This window comes from Pelodiscus sinensis, chromosome 1 (genome assembly GCF_052426305.1).
Source record: "Pelodiscus sinensis isolate ZL-2025 chromosome 1, ASM5242630v1, whole genome shotgun sequence".
Lineage (NCBI taxonomy): Eukaryota > Metazoa > Chordata > Testudines > Trionychidae > Pelodiscus > Pelodiscus sinensis.
Window position 1 is genome coordinate 204,429,009 of NC_143052.1, and position 22,333 is coordinate 204,451,341.

At 42.2% G+C, this 22,333-nt stretch overlaps 1 protein-coding gene across 12 annotated transcripts in view; it reads left to right on the forward strand.

Moving 5' to 3' along the window:
• The window catches only part of DMD (dystrophin), a 2,135,104-nt gene that overhangs the window by 581,452 nt on the left and 1,531,319 nt on the right, over positions 1–22,333 (forward strand). For all 12 annotated transcript variants that reach the window (XM_075916549.2, XM_089775838.1, XM_075916586.2 and 9 more), the window contains 2 exons: positions 16,661–16,753; positions 19,241–19,318. In XM_075916549.2, the coding sequence (XP_075772664.2) occupies positions 16,661–16,753; positions 19,241–19,318 (171 nt within the window). The remainder of the gene's footprint in view (positions 1–16,660; positions 16,754–19,240; positions 19,319–22,333) is intronic.

The following is a 22,333-nucleotide window of genomic DNA, read 5'->3' on the forward strand; positions in this document are numbered from 1 at the left end:
ATAAACTGTAAATGACTATGTCAAGACATGAAATACAAACTTTAATATATTTAATGGAACAAGAGCAAGTAGTAATCTTTTTTTTATTAAATCTGGCTTGAAAGATCTGTTGAGAGCAACACCACTGTTCCTCCTTATTGTTTCATAAAATTAGAAGCTTAGAGTGTTACATAGGTAATATCCCTTTGATTCTTTTGCCAATACGTGGTAGATTTCATCTTTCTTCTAGGAGTTTCTCTCTCTCTCAGCCCAATTCAAGAAAACATTTAAGTACATACTTAACCTGAGACTTAAGAATAAAATCTTTGTGAATCATGATCTTATTCTCTAACTTGCAGGCAAAGGTATAGTTTGACTTTTCTATTGGAGCAGGAACTATAAAAGTTTCAAATTTTCCAATAGCAAAATACAGAACACCCTTGCCTTTCCCTGCACATTCGCTGAGGGGCCTCTCCTTCACTACCCCCATTCACTCCAGTTCCCCTTCCTCTCTTGCTCACTGTCCTCCATGCTCACTCAGTTTCAGTGTCCAGGGCAGGAGGTTTGGGGTGCAGGAGTGTGTGTGGGCTTTGGAGTTGGGCTGAGATGGAGGGTTTGGGTAGCATGAGGGGGGCTACAGATTGAATCTGGGGCAGAGATTGAGGGGGCATAATGGGGTTCAGAGCTGGGGCAAGAGGTTGGGATGCTGGAGGGGTGAAAGCTGCAGGTAGGAGTTTGGGCGCGAGAAGAAGCTAGGGGCTGGAGCTGGGATTTGGGGAGTGGTGGTGGGGAAGGGGGCGAGGTTGGGGCTTCAGGCAATGTATATCTCAGGTGGCTTCTAGAAGTGACAATGTGTTCCTCTGGCTCCTGGGTGGAAGAGTGGGTGGGACTCCATGCACTGCCCTCACTCAAAGGCACCTCTCCTTCAGCTTCCTTTGGAAACTGCAAAGCCGGTGCTTGGGGTGGGGGCAGTGCACGGACCACCTTGATGCCCCTGTCTCTAGGAGATGGAGGGTCATGTTGCTGCTTACAGGAATCTCGTGGAGCCAGGTAGGGAGCTTACTGGCCTTACCCTGTTGTACTACTGGCCAAACATTTAGGCTATGTCTACACGGCAGGCTTTTGCTGGCAGAAAGTATGCTAATGAAGTCCTCATTAGCATTTGTTTCACTGTCATTTGCATATTCTCTGCCGATGCTTTTTGCGCAAGAGGTTTTTGCACAAAACCAAGCAGTGTAGATGGGTCCATTTTGCGCAAAAAAAAAAAACCCTTTTGCGTAAGATCGTTATGCCTGAAAAAAGGCATAAGGATCTTGTGCAAAAGGGGTTTTTTTTGCACAAAATGGAGCAGCTACACTGCTTCTTTTTGTGCAAAAACCCCTTGTGCTAAAAGAATTGGCAGAAAATATACTAATGACATCGTGACTCATTCTAATGAGTCCCTCATTAGCATATTTTCTGCAGCAAAAACTTGCAGCGTAGACAAAGCCTAAGGGTATGTCTACACAGCAAAGTTATTTAGAAATAAGAGCCGTTATTTCGAAATAACTGTACTAGCGTCTACACAAGCCAACCATTATTTCGAAATTAAATTAAATCAAAATAGCAGAGGGCTTATTTCAAAATTGGTATACCTCATTCCATGAGGAATAACGCCAATTTTGAAATTGCTATTTTGAAATAAGTTCTGTGTAGACACTTATTTCAAAATAGGGGGCCTCCAGCCCTTCCCAGGGTGCCCTGGTGGCCACTCCAGCCTCAACCAAGAACACTCCTCTACCTCCCCCCCCCACCCTGGAGCCCTTAAAGGGGTAGACTCTGGCCACAGTGCCTGTGCCAGCTCCAAGCCTGCCAGCCTAGAGCCAGCAGTCACTGCCCTTGACCCAGTGGCCCCAAAACATGAGCCAGCAAGCAACTGGCAGCCAGCCCTCCACCGCTCCCCAGGGGCAGTCTGCCAGCTCCTAGGAGCCTGCCAGGGGCTAGAGAAGGTGGTCGCCTCATTCAGGTTTGGGGGGATGCCCCCAACATCCATGATCTCTGCACTAGATGGAGGAACATGGCCATCTATGGCAGGATAGCTGCCAGCCTGGCCAATAAAGGCCACATGCGGCTGCTTTTGCGCAAAAACTTGCCAGCTGTCTACACTGGCCGCTTTGAATTTGTGCAAGAACACTGACGGTCTAATGTAAGATTGTCAGTGTTCTTCCGCAAATACAGTGACTCTCCCATTCAGGAAAAAGCCCTCTTGCACAAATGCTTTTGCGCAAGAGGGCCAGTGTAGACAGCTGAGAATCGTTTTGCGCAAAAAAGCCCAGATGGTGAAAATGGCGATCGGGGCTTTCTTGAGCAAAACCGCATCTAGTTTGGCACGGACGCTTTTCCGTAAAAAGTGCTTTTGCGCAAAAGCATCCGTGCCAATCTAGACGCTCTTTTCCACAAATGCGGAAAATCATGCCAGTCTAGACATAGTGTAAGAGAAAAGCCAGTGATTTTCTCCTTAGCGAAGTTATACACCACCTTCAAAACTAATTTCTCTATCATTTCTTGAGGAAGACAATGGGGGGAAATAATGTAATCAAATGTGCATTTTTTAGTAAATCAGGAAAAAGAATATGTTGTCCATAGTTAGCGAATTACACAGGTGCCATCCAAAGTTCCCTCTATTTTTTTCCTTCTATGGGTGGAATATATTTTATGTGCCCTGAGATATGAGAAGATAGGTACTAGCAATGAAAACCATGCTGCCAGCTGTGGGGACCAATCAACTAGGAGACACCTGAAGCTCTCCTACATGGCTTCCCAAGCACTCAGCTTACAGGGAACACTGGTGCCATCTCTTGATATTTTAGTTTGTTTGATAACATCTTGATGTTTTATGAAATCCCCAGCTCCTGAAGTTGTATGGAATGCATCAGAATCTTTGCTTTCATTTAAAAGCAAAAGAAAATTTCTAGCCCTTATGATTGTGGGGAAAGGGTTGAAAAAGTGACCAAGGCCATTCTAAAGTTTCAAAACCGAGAAGGTAAATTAAAATAAATACTATTATTTAATCCTCTTATTCTTAAGCCAGGCTCATGATTTTTTGAAGATTTTGATTTATATTTGTGAACACTTGAGGTATGCAATAGCATGCACAACAGTAAGCAGTGTCTTCTTTGCACTTGGCTGGGCATGACACTATTTTCAGTTCTGTCTCTATTTTCTTCATTGTCACATTCACAAGTATGGTATCCATGGCAATGGCACCATAATATTTTCTGGGATAATTTCCAACATCACCATGCTCTCCTCATGTACATTTCCCCCAAAACACCCTCTTCTATGACCAAAAAGAAATTGATTATTTTTCATGAGTAGATGATTTAATATATTCACTTCTATTTTACCTGTAGATAAGAGCTTTACTGTCAGACAGGAAAGCCATAAAGGGACTGGAATTGAAGTTGGGGGTGCTATCATGCCAAGTGAAAGAAAGATTATGGAAAACAAATAACTTACTTAGCTGTATTGTATGTTCTTTGGGGAGGAACTGCATCTACGTCTGAATTGAAAATGAACCTACCACATTTTGGATAATCCTGCACTCTAAGTAATAGTCTCTCTTCTATTTTTGTAGAGTGTATGAACATTATTACATTAATGCACTAAGTGGTCTAGCCTGTGCTTTGGTGTTGCCAAACACTAACGGGATGTTTCTGTCCTGACTCAAATGTTTTTCTTCCTACAAATATTTATTGCATATAACCCTGCAGTTCTAAATCTCAGCTTGATGCATTTATATTCAGGGGAAGCATGCACTCTTCCAGTAAAAATGCAAAATATGTGTTTGAAAGTTTTGCACACTTTCTACAATTTTTAGTAGGGTTGGAGTTATTTTCATCCACAACAACACAGAATTTTTCTTTCTCCTATATCACGCTATTGTGGCATAGATTCCTTTGGATTTTCTTCAGCTCTCTTTGTCATGAAATGATTAGTAGTCATAGACAACAGCCGTGTCAGTTAGGGCAAAAGGAAGTGTCTGTGGGTTTGACCTTTCTTCAACATATCAGAACAGAACTTACCTCACTGCAGAGTATTTTTAAGCCCCTGTACTCTTTCCAGTCAGGGGAATCCTACAGATTTTCTTTTGGAGAAAGAAATTCATTTCCCAGGTTTGTATTTCAAGTTGTCAGTCTTCCCCTCTTATCCCCTTTTTGAAAGATTGGTCTGTTGCTCTCATACATTTCCTTCTTCATTTCAGCCTTTTGGTTTCTCTCCTTCCCCTCTCTGCCCTCCTTTACTCTTGTCAGTCTGTCTCTTACTCTGTTTTTCTTTTTTCTTCTACAAAGCAAACTCCCATTATCCCTGTGTTCACTGTTGGAAGCTCTTTGGGAAAAAAAGGATTATTTTGCTGACTATTTGTAAAGCTGTTTTCCTGGGGATGCTAGCAATAGTAGGGTCTTTTAGACACTAACTAGAATCATACAGTTTTAGTTAGCTGCTGTCACAGCCGGGGAAAGTACTGCTGTGAAGGAGAACAGATAATTTAGCCAAGAAGGTAGCATTGTTTTCCCCCTACTGGTGTGGGCTATTTTAAAAACAAAAATAAAGCATGGTCCTAGTGCCAATATTGCACACTTGTTAAATAACAGAATTGTTGGCATAGCATAGCTACTTTTCTTAATAGTGAAGTATTAAGATTACCTAAGGGTACGTCTACACTTGCGCCCTAGTTCGGACTAGGGATGTAAATGCAGGCATTCAAAATTGCTAATGAAGCAGGGATTTAAATATCCCGTGCTTCATTAGTAAGATCTCGCCGGTACGCTAGTTCCAATCACAGCTGATTCGAACAAGGAAGTGCACGCTGGGACGTGTTAGTTTGAACCAAGAGGTTTGGTTCGAACTAACATTACTTCTTGTGGCAGGGTCACCAGCCCTGCCCCCTTCAACCGCAAGGCCTGGTCCTTTAACTGCAGGCCCAGTGGCCTAGTCCTTTATATACACGCCCAGTGGCCTAATCGTTTGAATACAGGCCCAGCGGCCAAGTCCTTTGAATGCAGGCCCAGCAGCCTAGTCCCTTGAATGCAGGCCCAGCAGCCTAGCACTTTATGGGATCCCCTCATCGTCTGGTGTCTGGGAGGAAGGGATAGGGAGGCCCGGGCCCTCCCTCTCCACCGGGCCCCAACCCAGGACCCTATCAGAATTCTCCCCGAAACTCGCCGAGCCCGCTGGATCCTTTCCTGGTCCCTGCCCTGGGTTGCTTCCTACCCCCTCGCCCTGGCTGACCGCCAACGTTGGCAGGTGTGGCTTGGGAGACAGCAGTGGCTGGGGCAGTGATGGCTTTTATGGGGGCTGCACAGCACAGCCGGCATTGCGGTCTGGCTCGTCCTGGAGACAACAGCGGCAGGGATAACTGGTCCAGTGCCTCTTGTTCCAGCTGCAATGGCTGTGGCTCTTGTGTCTGGAGAGGAGCTCCTTCCCCTCCAGTGGCCAGCCCCAACTGAGCAGCCCTGCATGCTTTTATACCTGGGCTACACTGCGAGCATACCCAGCAGGGCTGTGGGGGAGGGGCGTATTCTACCCAGTAGGTGGTCTCTCTGTCCCCTTGTTCAGTGCAGGGCTGGCCAGCTCCGTGACACTCCTCATTTTTTTGTGTTTGGTTTGAACTAACGCGCCCCAGCCGCACTTCCTGATTTGAATCAGCTGTGATTTGAACTAGCGTGCCGGCAAGATCTTGCTCATGAAGCGCAGGATATTTAAATCCCTGCTTCATTAGTAATTTCAAATGCCTAGTCCGAACTAGGATGCAAGTGTAGACATACCCTAAGAGTGGTATAAAAAAATTCAAATAAAAATCACAGTACATATAGTCTGCTTTCTTTTTCCATATTTAAATATGATAAATGTATAATCTCACACTCCTTTTAAACAGAGCTCTTTTCAAAAGGAATTTATATTTAAGTATCGGACATTCTGCGTAGTGGCTTTATTTACTCTTCCCAAAGCTTCACATATCTTAAAAGTACACTTTTCTTATGACCTTGAAAACACTACATATTTCTTTGCCATCTCTCTAAATTCTTTGTTTCTGCAGACTTATTGCAATGTCGATCCACTGAAGACATTCAGTCTGTTTGAGAAAGAAGACTTAATTGCCCTATTGCCAGAGAGAAAGCAAGCTTATTCAATTTAGGGATGAATCTTGTGGCAGCAGAATCAGGAATTTTATGTAATTCTGAGTATCTGATTTATAAAAGGGCTCCTTCCAAGCCCTTTAAAAATCAATGCCATTTAAAAAAAAGATTTACTTATAACACATTTGTAATTAAAATGTCCTGCTGGAGATGCTGCCATGCTGTGTTCTTATTTCCTTTCTGAAAGCTTTACAAGAAAACCCGCATTATTTTGTCAAGTAGAATTTGTTGACTGTCTCAGATTAACTTGCTCAAAAGATTTTTGTTAAAAGTAATGTGTCATGGAAAGATAGAGACATAGATATTTATTTGTTACTTTTACTTTTTGTAGGTTACAAAGCAATATGATTGTAATAATGTATTCTGTTACCAAAAAGCTGTCATGCTTTTTTTCTCAGATTGCCATATATAAAGCATGTGTGGATGAAATCCATGCCTATTTAGAGAGGTTATATGGACTTTATGCATCACTTAATTCCTCCAAATAATCCTTAAGTGAGATTTGAGATAAAATGTGTCTTGTACTGGCCCCTGGTGACTTTTATCCTACAAGAATAAACCATAAGGAAAAAAGGAATGCAACTGCACTATTTCAGCATTGTATCTATGTCCTCATTTTAAATATCAAATCTACTATTCATAACTGATGATTCTTAGTTCCACTGGCAATTCAGTTTTAGACCTTAATTTAGGAAATCACTTAAAGGCTCATGTGATCACTAAATCCTTGTCTGTGTTACAAAAGCATGTCTGGTATAAGAATTTAGAGGCTATATTACAAAGTCTGGAAGAGAATGGCCTACAAGTCCACAAAGACAAGTGTGCATTCTTTCAGCCCTCTGTTGAATATTTGGGACACATCATTGATACTACTGGCCTTGGTAAGTCCCCTTCAAAAGTTAAGGCTATTTTGGAGACTCCATCCTCTCAAAATGTTAGTCAACTTCACTCATTTCTAGGACTATTGAATTATTATGGAAAGTTTATTTCACAGTTATTCACACTGTTAAAACCACTTCATGAGCTCCAAGGTCAGAACAAGGTCTGGAAGTGGACTGAAGCCTGTGATGTTGCAATTAACACAGCTAAATGTGAATTGCTAAACTCGGAGGTTCTGACACATTTTGATTCATCCTTACCTTTACAGTTGGCCTGTGATTCCTCCCCATATGGTGTGGGAGTGGTCTTGTCACACATGCCTTCAGGGGAAGAGAAACCAATTGCTTTTGCTGCATGCACCTTAAGCAAGACTGAGACTAACTAGGCGCAAATCGAGCATGAAACATTAGGAATCATTTTCAGGCTTCGGAAATTTCACCAGTACTTGTTTGAATGGAACTTTACACTTCTCACTGACTATCGACCTCTGACGGCAATTTTTGGTCCATACACAGGTATTCCACCATTGGCTGCTAATCGTATGCAACAATGGGCATTGTGGCTTTCAGGGCACACACATGAGATCAGATATTGGAAATCCTCTCTACATGGCAATGCAGATATTCTCTCTATGCTGCGTTTGCCAGTCAAACATCAAGATAGTGGCCAGAAGGAAATCTTCTACTTTGAACAGGTAGAGAACATGCCCATCACTGCTGTGCAAGTTAAGAGAGCACCTCGTATTGTCCCAAGTTATGGATCTAGTGATGAGTGGAGCATCTCTACAGGATTCTCGGGTCTCACCCAATCTTGTTCCCTACATGTCCAGGAGGACGAGGTTATCAGTACATTCTGAGTGCTTGTTGTGGGGAATGTGTATCATTATTCTGAAGATACTGAGATAACAGAAGTTAGAACAGCTCCATTCAGGTCACTGTTGAATGGTGCACATGAAAGAAATTGCACAAAGATATTTTTGGTGGCCTGGGTTGTACTGTGCCACTGAAGAGAAGCCAAAAGCTTGTATTTCATTTCAGGGTGTGAGGAATGCATCTTAGTTGGCACCTCTACAGCCATGGGACTGTCCTGAAAAAATGTGGCAATGTATTCACGTTGATTTTGCTGGCTATTTGATGGTAGTATGTTCTGGTGGTGGGAGATGCCCATTCCAAATGGCCAGAAGTCTCTATAATGCCTTCCACTACTGCCAAGAGTACTATCCAAAAACTACAGGGAATCTGTTGTTGTTTTGGTCTTCCAGAACAAGTTGTGAGCAACAGCAGTTCACAGTTTGTCTCCCAGGAGTTTGGAAATGTTATGAAAGCAAATGGGATTTATCACATCACTTCAGCATTGTATCACCCATCCACGAATGGATTGGCTGAAAGGTTTGTGCAGACAATGAAACAACCTTTGAAATCGGCTGGAGGACATTCACTTATGCAAAAGCATTTGGACACCTTCTTAGAAACACGCCTCATGCTACAACCAGAATGTCCCCAGATTTTCTAATGATGGGACATCAGCTGCACACTTGCTTTGATCAACTGAAACCTTCTGAACTGCGACAAATTGTGCAACATCAACAGCAAGGACAAGTCCTCGGGCATACATACAGAGCAAAAGACTGAACTTTTAGTCCTGGAGAGCTGGTTTAGGCTCGGAACTATGCTTCTGGATCTAAGTAGATCTCTCCCACTATTATCGCTCAATCAGGACCTGTTTCCTATATTTTCAAGACTGCAGAGGATCTCATCTGACGGCTGCATGTAGATCAATTATTGCCAGGTTATGTCTGCCCCCAATACACAACATTATCAACCTAAGTTTTATATAGGCTTACAACTGCCATAGTTATTACATTGCTTGCATGTGTGCATACTATGTTTCTTGTGTCAGTAGTGTGCCTCCTTATCAAGGGTACTCTTATCAATGCTGTGAGCAGTATAGAATGCTATTCTGCCACTTACCACCAACCAGTGCAAGGTGGTCTGGGAAGTTTTTGCAATACTTCATGAGGCTAAACAGAATGGCTGCGTCTAGTTTTGCATGATTATCCGGAAATGCTTTTAACAGAAAAGTTTTCCGTTAAAAGCATTTTTGGAACAGAGCATCTAGATTGTCACGGACACTTTTCCGCAAAAGCACTTTTTGCGGAAAAGCGTCCGTGACAATCTAGACGCACTTTTCCGCAAAAAAGCTCCGATCACCATTTTCACGATCGGGACTTTTTTGCAGAAAACAAATCTGAGCTGTCTACACTGGCCCTTTTGCGCAAAAGCTTTGCACAAAAGGGACTTTTGCCTCAATGGGAGTAGAATAGTATTTCCGCAAGAACCACTGATTTCTTACAGGAGGAAGTTAGTGCTTTTGCAGAAATTCAAGCGGCCAGTGTAGACAGCTGGCAAGTTTTTCCAGAAAAGCGGCTGATTTTCCAGAAAAACTGGCCAGTCTAGACACAGCCAATCATTCAGGATGAATGGGAACACTAGTTCAGCTTTCCATGAAGCAGTGTTCTCAGTCTCATAATTTCATTTGCATCCCATAACATCTCACCCTCTTTTCAAAATTACCACAGACTCATGTGTCTCTCCTCCCTGTCTGCCATTTTTGACAGAAACATGGAGCCTGAACAGCTCTGCCCGATTGTCATAAGCACTGCTAGTACAGGGTGTCTGATCTTGCAGTATTTGCAGAGCCACAGTAAGCATCTGTGGAACCTACATTACTGTGGGACATAGAGAAAAAAAGTAAAACTGTTGGTATTCACAGAGTAGCTGCAGCTGGTGGAGCAGTGGTTCTGTGAATGAGAAACAAGCGTTTGGCTGGTGAGATTGCACTGACATGCAGCTTTGAGATCACAATCAGCAGTTGTAAAACTTTTGGATGGGCAAGCCATATCACTAGGACTGTGTACCAACCTCACCACAGCCCTCCAGTTTAGGGACATCAACATGAGAACTGAGGGTATGTCTACACAGCAAAGTTATTTAGAAATAATAGCCATTATTTTGAAATAACTTACTAGTGTTTACACAAGCACCTCTATTTCAAAATTAATTCAAAATAGCAGAGGGCTTATTTTGAAATAGGTAAACCTCATTCCACAAGGAATAACGCCAATTTCAAAATTGCTATTTCAAAATAAGCGCTGTATAGACCCTTATTTCGAAATAGGGGGCCTCCAGCCCTTCCCAGGGTGCCCCGCTGGCCACTCTGGCCACAACTAAGAAAACTACTCTCCCTCCCCCCATCCCTGAAGCCCTTAAAGGTCTAGAGTCTGGCCACAGTACTTATGCCAGTTCCAAGCCTGCCAGCCCAACAAGCCTGACCCAGTGACCCCAATATGAGCCAGCAAGACAGCAGCAGCCAGCCCTTCACCATTTCCCAGGAGCCTGCCAGGGGTCAGAAAAGGCAGGCACCTTCCTGGTCCAGTGTGGAGATCATGGACCTCATTGAGGTTTGGGGAGAATCCTCCAACATCCATGATCTCCGCACTAGATGGAGGAATGCAGCTGTCTATGGGAGGATAGCTGCCAGCATGGCCAGCAAAGGCCACATCCGCACCCAGGAGCAGGTGTGGATGAAAATAAAAGAGCTTCAGCAGGCATATACCAGGGCCACAGGGGGCAGCTCCCAACCAGGGGAACACACACCAAGCTCCACAGAACTGCCCATGCAGTGGAGGGGTACCAATAGCAGCACCTCGGGGCACTGCAAGTGCTGCACTGCACCCTCCTGCACTGGGTGCAAGAAGACCTGTAGCTCTGGTGGGAGCAGCTTGTCCAGGGCTGTGCCATCTGCCAGCACCTGCACACCTTGGTGCAGAGCGCGCTGCCTCCTGCCGCTCTAGCGCCTGTTGCCTCTCTAGCTATGGCTCCTCCTCTCACTCCTTCTCCCCCTTCCCTCCACACACCCCATCCCTTCCCTATCCTCCCGGGGACGCCAAGGCCTCCGCACCCATGATGCTGGGAGACAGTTGGCCTGGTGAGACTCCCAACCCTGAGCCTTGAGCTTCTCCTCCCCTTTTTTCTCCTTGCTTCCCCCTCCCAGGTTTCTCCCTCCTCTCTCCCCCCCTTCTCCTGCCTCCTTTCCCGATCTCACCAGAGTTTCATTCCCCCCCGCCAGTTTTGTTAAGTAAAGAGAGTTTGTGTTCATGAAAATACATTATTTTATTTGACATCAGGAAGGGGGGGTAGGGAGGAGTAAATGGAAGGATGTGAGGGAGGAATGCGGGACAAGCCCCAGTGGGGCAGACCAGGGAGGCTCTTAGTGCTCCTCAGGATGGAAGCTCTCCCGCAGGGCCTCCTGGATACTGACAGCCCCCAGATGGACCTCCCGGATGACAGCCTGCAGAAAGTGAAGCCAGGCTCACAGCAACACATGCAAGAGAAGCACCAGAGTGCCCAGGGGCAGCTCTGGCTCCATGTTTCAGAGTGCTGTGGTGTCCCGAGTAAGGGCAACCAGAGCATGCAGAGAAAAAAATTCTTTGCTGTCCCTCATCGAGATAGGCAAGCAAGCAGGGAAACCTGAGGAACAGCTGTCTGGGAGGAGGGTCCCTTTAAGCACAGGCCTCAGATAGCCTCAGGCAGCAGCCCCACACAGTAAGTCCTGACCTGATGCCCTGCCAAAACAGGTTCTGGCCAGCCTTAAATATGATTCAGTGTCCACTCATTATGGATGCGCTATTTTAAAATAGCCAAATGCTATTTCAAAATGCATTTTGTGTGTAGATGCGTTATTTTGAAATATCTTAACTATTTTGAAATTAGATATTTCAAAATAACGCTGTAGTTTAGATGACCCTGATAGTTGAGAAGCAAGTGGGGATTCCATTACAGAAATTTGCAACTGCAGATTGCCACTGATCAGCTGGGAATCAATTTGAAGTCAGGAAATTCACCAAAGGGAAAGTTGTGATGCAACTATACAGAGTCATTAATTGCCATCTGTTATGCAGGACTACGACTCTAGGAAATGTGCAGGATATAGTGGGTAGTATGAAGCAATGGGGTTCCCAACCTGTGGTAGGGAAATACTCTATGGCAAAAATGTAAGTCAAGATAAGAGTATTTTTAAAATGTTCACAGTGCAAAATTATAAAAAGGATGCATTATGGTAGCATTTGCTCAAAGCAAAGAAAGTGGTTTTCATCTAGCAGAAATAGCTTTTCTAGCAAACTCCTCTTTAAGTTCGCACCTTGAAAAGTATGTGTAGTTTTCCCAGCTTAGTTTCTGGAAATAAGCTGCTGATCTCATTGGGGCAAAAATGGTCATGAGAGGACCATGAATACCTTAGCCTCCTTAAGAGTATGTGTACTTGCTATCAGCTCCTGTGTCATTACTGGCGTTTAGCTCTTTCCACACCTCTAGAAACTTTTTCACTATTTCTGGCATATACCTCTTTTATTACTCAGCTATTGCTTTCATGCTTCACTTTTGCCTTGAGTAATGTGCGTCTCATGAGTCACAGATAAAAATATTCTGTGTATGAATTTAAAAACATGTGGACATCAGAAGTGACAATATTATCACTCGTAGGCCTTTTCTATGTAGGATCTAGAACCAAAATTGCTGAATTGATTGGTTGTAATTTGTTTCTTCAGTTGTTTGGATGCAAGTTTATGTATGGACACAGGCCCACTTCAAAAAGAGTGTCTCGTTTTGAAAATATTTGCTGAGGTTTTATCAAGAAGCTACAGAAATCTGGTTTACTTGAACTTTGACTTATCTTGGCCTTTAGAGAGAAAGTGTTCGTCAAATCTAAAGGTTAGATTTATGACTTCAGTGTTCAGTTACCCTGAACTCAATGGAAATAGAAGCAATGTAATAATGCAATAACAGGGCACTGCAGCTCAAAAGAATCTGTTTCCCAACGTTATATTCCTGGTCAGGTCTGAGTAGGAATTAAACAGATGTAAGTTCCCACTCTTATCCCTCAGATGTGAGATCCTCTAAGATGGGGTCATGACACACATCAAGGCAACTTGAACATCTGGTTTCATTTATCGTATTGGTGCATTCATTAAACCTTTGTTCTTGAATTCAGATTACACCCAGATTCATCTAGTCATGCCTACTTATTTGTGTATTTTTATAGCATGGTGTAAAGGGTATAGAATGTTTTACAGGTGATTATATGATGTCCTAAATCATGGTCTTGTGTTATCACTGTAAAGCTCTATTAAAGCTGTCCATCATACTAAATGCAGCGTAGGAAATGAAGCAGATGGAATATTATTTGTAAAGTAGAAAATTTAAGTCAGGTTGGAAGGGGATGTTTTTGTGAATCACGTGAATCTATTCAGTATTATCGGACACATGTCACAAGCAATTAAATGGCAGTATATATGTTATTCTGTAAGTGGCTGGTTGAGGGGCGTCAGAATTGGTTAGAGGAGCAGCACTGAGCATTGGAGTGATTGACTTTATAATGCTGAACAGAAAAAAGAAACACAGTAAGCATCCTTCTTGAGTGACTGACTCAACTGCTTCTCTCTCTCATGCATCTCTCTTCTTTTCTTACTCTTTTGAGATAATGAAAAACAGATGTTCTTCCCCCTCCCCCATATATTATGATTCAGTATATGTTCAAATACTAGCCATGGTGCCTGATCCTATAAGGGGGACCAGTAAATCCATTCACGAGCTTTTGGAGGACTAGTAACATTCATTTGCATATTTGCATATTTATTAAGCAAGTGATGAATATTCAAATACGTTGTTTCTTGTCCTCCCAAAGCCCCCAGTGCCAGGGTTAGCAAAGCTTTTGATACAGTCACCCACAATATTCTTGCCAGCAAGTTAAGGGAATATGGATTGGATAAATGGACTGTAAGATGGATAGAAAGGGTGTGTCTAGACTACCTAGTTTTGTCGACAAAAGTGGACTTTTGTCGACAAAACTATACCAGCGTCTACACTACCGCTGAGTTCTGTCGACATAACGTCGACAGAACTCAGCAGTTTTGTCGACACTGGTATACCTCATTTTACGAGGCATAACACCTTCTGTCGACAGAACTCTGTCGACAGAAGGTGTTATTGCCTGTAACATTGCGTCCAGACTACGGAGTTCTGTCGACAAAGCAGCTTGCTTTGTCGACAGAACTCAATGTGTCTGGACGCTCTTTGTCGATGGAAGTTTTGTCGACAGTATCTGTCGACAAAACTTCCGTCGACAAAACGCGGTAGTCTAGACGTACCCAAAGCTGGCTAGACCAGGATTTCCCAAACTTTTTACTTTAGTTGGAACTCGTTTTTTTTCAGTACTGTTTTTTGCAGCCCAAAAATATGAACACATATAAAAAAAGAATGAAACATGAATAAATGTTCAGTGTTTCACCTGGCTGTATTCTCCGCCCAGCCTGGGCAGGGGCTTGGGGGACCCGGTGCCTCATGGGCACTCCAGGAGGCAGGAGCAGGAGCAGATTGGGGGTGGGGTATCTTGCTAGGAGGGAGGGTGCAAGGAGGGGTAGGGTTGCCAGGAGTCTGGTTTTGTACCGGACAGTCCGGTATTTGAGGGTTCTGTCTAGGAAACAAATTGAGAAATTACCAGACATATTAAATGTCCGGTATTTTCTAATTAGGTAAGTTTTATTATAATTAGGTGGATCAGTTCTTAGCTATGAACTGCCTGGCTGGTAGATGTGCTCACGCTGCCTGAGTGTGTCTATCTGCCAGGCAGTTTGCAACTACTAGAGGGTGCGGGGGGGCAAAACGGAATCCCCGGCCAGACTCACTCGTCTGCCAGGGTCTGCATGTACCTGGGTCAGTCCCGCTACCCCCGCCTTTTCCTCCCGATCTCCCCAGTCCAGCCCTGCTTCCGGCGGCTCATTCCCCCCACATGCCACCAATCTCCCCCGGTCAGCCCCGCTCCTTCAATGACCCCCCCCCCACCAATCCCGCTGCTCCCATCTTGCCCTGCTTCTGGCAGCTGGTTCTCCCATCCTCCTCCTCCTGATCTCTCCCGTCCAGCCCTGGTTCCGCTGCCTGCCCTCCCTGATCTCCACCGAACAGCCTCACTGCCCCCAACCCTGTTTCTTCCGCCTGCCCGCCTGCCCCAATCTCCGTGGGACAGCCCTGTTGCCCCAACCCTGCTTCTGTCACCTGCCCTCGCCCCCATCTCCGGGGGACAGCCCCACTGCCTCCAACCCTGCTTCTGCCAGACCACCAGCCCCGATCTCTGCAATACAGACCCGCTGCCCCCAACGCGGCTTCCGCCAGCCGCCCACCTGCCTTCCCCCATCTCCATGGGACAGCCCTGCTGCCCCCAGCCCTGTTTCCCGGGACTAGTTTCCCTCTCCACACACACACACCTCCCAGCCCGCCCTGCTCTGCTCCCCTCCCAGCAGTCATGCTGAGGACTGGTATTTTTTTCCTGTGGCCCGGTACTGGGCCATGGCCCATAGTTTGGGAAACGCTGCTATAAGGTTCTGAACATTTCAATTAACATGCATTCAGATGACAGATGAGGGCATTCAAATCATCTAGAGTTTGAACACAAGACTTGAACACTGTTTTCAAAGGCCCAGTTATATACAGGCTGTGGCTTTGGCCCCAGTGAATTGAAATACAGATATTTCATGACAAATCATTCTCTGAAGCTTCACAAATAAGCAAGTACATTGTGCTCAGAGATAGATGAATCGACCCAAAATCTTAGCATCCACAGAATAGTTACTAGTTTTTGTTCTGGTTCTCAGTTATCAAATAAATGTGAATGTAAATCCACACATCAACAAAGCTTTATAAAAATCATTGTGGTGTTTCATTCTGTTTTATTCATTAGACAGTAATATACACATTAACTTAAAAACCTTTTAGAAAAGATTAAAAAAAACACCTTTTCTTACCCTTTTGAGATAATGAAAAACAGATGTCTCTCCCCATATATTATGATTCAATATGTGTTCAAATGCTAGCCATGGTGCCTGATCCTATAAGGTTCTGAACATTTCAATTAACATGCATTCAGATGACAGATGATGGCATTCAAATCAACTAGAGTTTGAACACAAGACTTGGAACTGACACTTAGCTGTTTTCATTTTTGTCCCACCTTTATGTAAAAGATCCACCTTGATGTTTAAATATATATTTTTCTCCTTTTTCATTTGGCAAATATTAATTAATTTTCCTCTTTTTTTCCCCTGCAACTTAATCAGCAAACCTAGTTTGTCTCTGAGCTTCATGGATATCATCAATTATTAAGTCTAGATTTTTGGTTATAATAGTGTTAACTAATAGAGGGAGCACAAAAGGATGTGTAATTTAGAGAATTAATGTGTAGTGTGCATTTCTCAGAAAGTGAAAAGTATTTTAAGTTACTTTGACATTAGGGTATCAGTTAATAGTGCCTATTTAAAAAGACTCTTCTCACAAATGTTCTTGTTTTATTTTTAACAATTTGTTTGTAAGCTGTTCTCCTGTTTTTGTCTTGTACGACAACTGTGACATTTAATAGAGCAATATTTTGACATAGTCTGAATTTTTAAAATGCACAGGTGCTCAGAACTCTTGGGTTCTAACCTCACATTTTAATCCAGGTGATATTGTGAAATTTAGCCATCTCTATCCTTTGCTGATTTAGCTAACAACCTGCCATTGTTATATTTATTTCAGTTTGGGAGGCACTATATTGAAGACCTATTCAATGATTTTCGAGATGGACGAAGACTTCTGGAGCTCCTTGAAGGTTTTACAGGCCATAAACTTGTACGTGTACATTTTTAATCTTTACAAACCTTACTGTACATTACACTCTTGTAAGATATTGATAGTTGGCAAAAATTACACTAGTATTTCTTAATGAATCCACCAGGCCAGGTGCTAAGCACGTGTGTTTGGTGTTGAGCATCCTCAGCTAGTCGTGGCTTTAGTGAGAGGTAAGGGAACTCAGTGCTGTTAAGACCAAATCTATGATCCTGAGTCTTGCTGAGCACCATCAACATCTATTGACTTCAGTAGGAACTGAGACCAGTGCTTAATATATAATGAAAGAGGTGCCTCACTATAGATATTTTCTTTAAAACCTTGTAGCCCTGTTTTATACACATTTTTTTACATTAATTTTTACAGCTTATACTATCTTCTATCTGATCAGCCACATGTGATGAAATATGTCATCAATGACAGCCACATGTGCAGTTATTTATGGGAAAACCTTAAAAGTTTGAGTAAATTGTATTTTGGAGATTTGTTCTAACAGCTTCACTATTCCTTTTTTTTCTTATTTGAGTGTAACACCTTACTTCCCTCCAACTAAGACGGTTGCTTACATTTTGTATTTGTTTGGGTGGGTTTTTTTTTCTTTAAATATAATTCTATTGGTTTTTTTTAAATAAAAATCCTCTTCCTCTTTGACAAATAATGGGAAAAGGTAATGTAGTCCGTCTCCATGAGAACTCCATCTTGCTAACATTAGTGTAGCCAAGTGTTATCAAAGGTAAGTTTAAAAAATATTCCTACTGTAGGCAGGATTTGAGAAGGATTCCACCTTCCTGAAGTAGAATTAACCTGGAACTCCCCCTGAACAGGTGAGCACACTAAGCCTTGGGGTGGCAGGTTCTTAGTACTGTAAGAGCAAATGGTAACATTATCATTCACTAAGGCCATGTAGCAGGTCTTTATTAGAGCAGGTCTTAATTCTTTATCATAATAAAGACCTGCTAAATTGAACTCAAAGGCTGTGTCCAGACTCAGGGGTTTTTTCGAAAAAAGTAGCCTTTTTTCGAAAAAACTTCACCTGCGTCTAGACTGCAGCCGCGTTCTTTCGAAATTAAACGTGGCTTTTCTTTCGACGGTGGTAAACCTAATTCCATGAGGAAGAACGCCTTCTTTCGAAAGTGCTCTTTCGAAAGAAGGAGTTCTTGAAAGCAAACAGGCTTTTTAGAAAGAGAGCATCCAGACTCACTGGGTGCTTTCTTTCGAAAAAGCGGCTTGCTTTTTCGAAATTCCGCGTGCAGTCTAGACGCTCTCTTTCGAAAGAGGCTCTTTCGAAAGTATCTTTCGAAAGAGCCTCTTTTGAAAGAAGCTTGCAGTCTAGACATAGCCAAAGGTTGTTCCTGTTGGTGCCGGTATTCCTACTCCTAATGAGGAGTAAGGGAAGCTGATGGGAGTATTTGCTCCCCTTGGCTTTCTGCTGTGAAGTCAGTGTGGAAAATCGAATTAAGGTTCATCGAATCCAGCTATGTAATTCACATGCCTGGAGTTTTGTATCTTAATTCAACCTTCCCCTTTAATGGCCTAAGAAAGTAAAGTAGTCCTCCTTTTTGTGTACTGAAGGGAAATGAGGCTCTCTCAGTTAAATAGTATAATTTAGATATATAGAAATTGGTTTTATTATAAAATGTATAGAATTAGTCAGGCTTTTTTCACAGAATTGACATTTAAAAATATGTCTTAGAGTAACCTTTTAAAATTAAAGGGAATCAAAGGCAACACTTACTAACATGTAAAATCTAAAGTAACTCAGCAAAAATCTTTAGATACTTCATGGAATCATAGAACACTAGAACAGAAAGGGACCTTGAGAGGTCATTGAGTCCAGTCCCCTGCCTTCATGGCAGGACCAAGCACCATCTAGATCATCCTTAATTAGGTGTTTGTCTACTCTGTTCTTAAATATCTCCAGTGATGGAGATTCTGCAACCTTCTTAGACAATTTATTCCAGTGCTTTACTACTCTGACAGGAAATTTTTTCTAATGGACAATCTAAATCTTCCTTGCTGCAATTTAAGCCCATTACTTGTTGCTTGCATTTCCTTTTTGTTTTTCCTCAGTTTGAGAGCTTTTTTCAAACTTTCTCATAAATATAGGGAAACAAGCTGAAAACATGAGTCAAATTCCAGAGAGGATATACTTGCAAATATTCTACATGATGATGCTTATCTAGTTTGTTGTCATGGTAATGTTCCTAAATTGTTCTGTGGCAGGGAGGTTAATCATAATAAAAACAACCTGAATGTATCTGATTCCTATATACATTTTGATTATATGATTGCAGAAAAAATGTCACAAACCATGTTAGCATTCAACGATGGAATATGGTTCATAGTTGTCTTTATTTTACATTCTAATTTGCAGATATATAGAAATAATTACAGTATCATTTCCTAAACAGTCATGCACTGGTAAAATACAAACCCATGGGCTTCTTCTCATTATATTTAACTTTAAAAAAAATATAATTATGCTTACAGGCAAAAGAAAAGGGCTCCACAAGAGTTCATGCTCTGAACAATGTCAACAAAGCACTGCAGGTCTTGCAGAAAAATAACGTAAGTAATCACCTGGACAAGGTCAGAACATGCAGTAAACAACATGCTTAATGTTTTTATAGCTCAACCCCTGAATACAAGATACAATTTCTGTATAAAAAATGGTACTAATGTGACTTACCTATGGGTTCTGCAACACAACTGTCTGTTTGTGCCAAGTATAATTCAGTTTTGAAATATATGAATAATAAATCTGTAATAAATGCTGTATGAAGCCTGATTCAGTGCTATATGTTAATTACAATGAATTTTCTTTCATAATATAGTAGTTGATGCTCATCATCAGAATTTCAACTCGTTAAACAGGTGCTTTCATTGTATGATGGAGTGTTGTGTGAAAATTTGAAGGTTTTCTTAAGGAAATACACTAGAAATTATTTCTTCTAGGAGTCTATAGGCCAACAACATTAAAGATGTGAACCGACATTAAAAAAAAAAAACCCTATTTCATTCCATTCTGTTAAGATTGACTCTTTAGGCCAATATGGTTCTTATAATATTGGAGCAAATATTCCCTTAGTATTTACCTCTTATAAGCATTTTAATTGACCAATAACTTTACCAGACATGTTTAGTGGCCACCTAATAATATCACATCTCCCCCTCAGAAACAGATTCAAATACATTGTAACATTCACTTAAACCATCCAGTAGGCTGTGATAGAACAGCAATCACACATTCTGAATTGCATATAATATCAGATTTCTTATAGGTACAGTAAGTCTCTCAAAGTGCTTGAGTTCAGCTAGTATGTAGATTAATTGAATTTCTAAATACAACATAATGTGCTCCTCCTGAGTATCTGTGTATAAGCAAAGTGATTTACCAGGAATGTTAAACTGGCAATAGATATTTTTATTAAATGTAGAAAAAGTTGCCAATTCTGTATCAGTGAAAGGATCATTTGTACGGTAGACAATTGTATATTACATTACAAAAATTCACTGGTCAAATATTGTTAAATCAATCTTTATTACATGCACACAGTATAATATTACTTTTAAAAAAATGTTTAAAACATCTGCTTACTAGGCATTAGTAAAATGTGCTTGAATTTGAATGAACCCACTAGCACAAGAGCCACTGTGCCTTTCTAAACAGTGTTTCTCAAGTGGTCCTCAAAACCACTTTGAGAAACCCGTTAACTGGCTGTGGTGGTTTGTTTACTTACCTGCGCCACTACTCTTATAGACTCCGGTTTGCTGTTTGTAGCCAAGGGGAGCTACAAGAAGCAGCAGACTAGCCCTCTCCACTTCTTGTGGCTCCCCTTGGCTGCAAATAATGAACCAGAGCCAACAGGAGCCACGAGGCTCCGTGGCTGCTGTGCCAGTAAGTAAACAATCCGGCATGGACAGTTAACAGGTTTGTCAAAGTAGTTTCATGGACCACTTTGAGAAACTCTGTTCTAAAGTGTACAGGAAGTTCACAAGTTCAGAGTAGATACATTTTGTGACAGTTAAATGTATATAAACAAGTTTATTTTAAAAAAATGTTAAGTGTGTCAAGGTTAAGGACAGGGTTAAAATGACACTGTTAATAGGTTAAGGCTTAATCAGCTGCCATGCATAACATGCATTATCAGATTATAAAACTAAAAGCTCTCCCTAACAAACCTTCTTCCTTTAACTGTAATTATTTGAATCCATCACCTCTGAATGGTCACATATGTAGTGTGTATATCCTGAGAAATTTCAGAAACCTCTGAAAAGCAGCATCTGGGCTGCTGGAGTCGAGCTAAGGGCCAAATACTTGGAGTCAAGACTCTAAAAGAGGCATGTGGTTCCAAGTTCTTCTGACAAACTTTTGAGTCCTAAACGGAGAGAGGAAGGTGAATGGGTATTATAAATAACTAGAGGGCACCAAGCTCTGCAGCTGCTTAATCAACCATGCCCAGTCAGGGCTCAGGGCTCCTCCGCACATGGAGCTGCCTGGCTAGGTGGGTCTGATTAAGCAGCTGCTAGGCTGTACTGCTGCTGCGCAGCTTAGAGGAAATCTTGCTCAAAAACTCTTCTAGATACAGTTTTGGTCATATAGGAGAAGGACTTGTAGACAGACTCGGCCAAAGAGTTTTCAGGGCCCAAGGCAGCATATTGTGCTTGGCTGTACTGCGTCAAGCGGCTGTGTGGCCAGGCTGCTCCCAGCCAGGGCAGCGAGCAAGCAGCTGGACAGGCAGAGCCCAAGTCAACCACCTTGCTCGCTTTGCCCTGAGGCCGGGCCTGCCTACAGAACACCATCAGTTCTGATTCAGAAGAGAGACAGAATCAAAGCAGATCACTTTCAACCCATAGGAACCCCACTAGATGTATCTCTTCTTGCATGAACCTATCTGATACCCATGCAAGAATTTGTGCTCTCTCTCTCTCTCTCTCTATACACACACACACACACACACACACATATCTATGAATACTTAAGAAAGGTGTTTCTAACTGGATTTTACAAGAGGGTTGCCACCTGAGATATGATTAGCACCCTTTTCTTCCATTTTAAGAAATGAGAGTTAAAAGTGCTTAACACTTCACAAGCAGTACTCCGCATCTTAGGGTCTACACTGCACACTTATTTCACATCTACACTGCACACTCATTTCAAAATAAGCTATTCCAGCAGAAATATTCCAAAATAGCTTATTTCAAAATAGCACATCTACATTACAGGGAAGTCTCAAAATTAGTCCAAGGCAGGCTTCCTGAATGTGGATATGCTACTTCAATTCAGAGCCCAGGGAGGCATTGGGGAGTTACTAGTTTGAAAGACCTTTGGGAGGAGCAATATAGAAATAGCAGCAGTGGAGCATCTACACTACAGTTATTTCCAAATAGTTATTTTGTAATAAGCATTATTTCTCGTGGAATGAAATTTACAGAAGTCGGAATAAGCCGTCCATTATTTCAAATTTATTTTGAAATAATGGAATTGCTGTGTAAACTCTTGCATTGTTATTTTGGCATAATGGCCATTATTCCAAAATAACACTGCTGTGTAGACACACCGTTAAAGAACCAGGCCCTCAG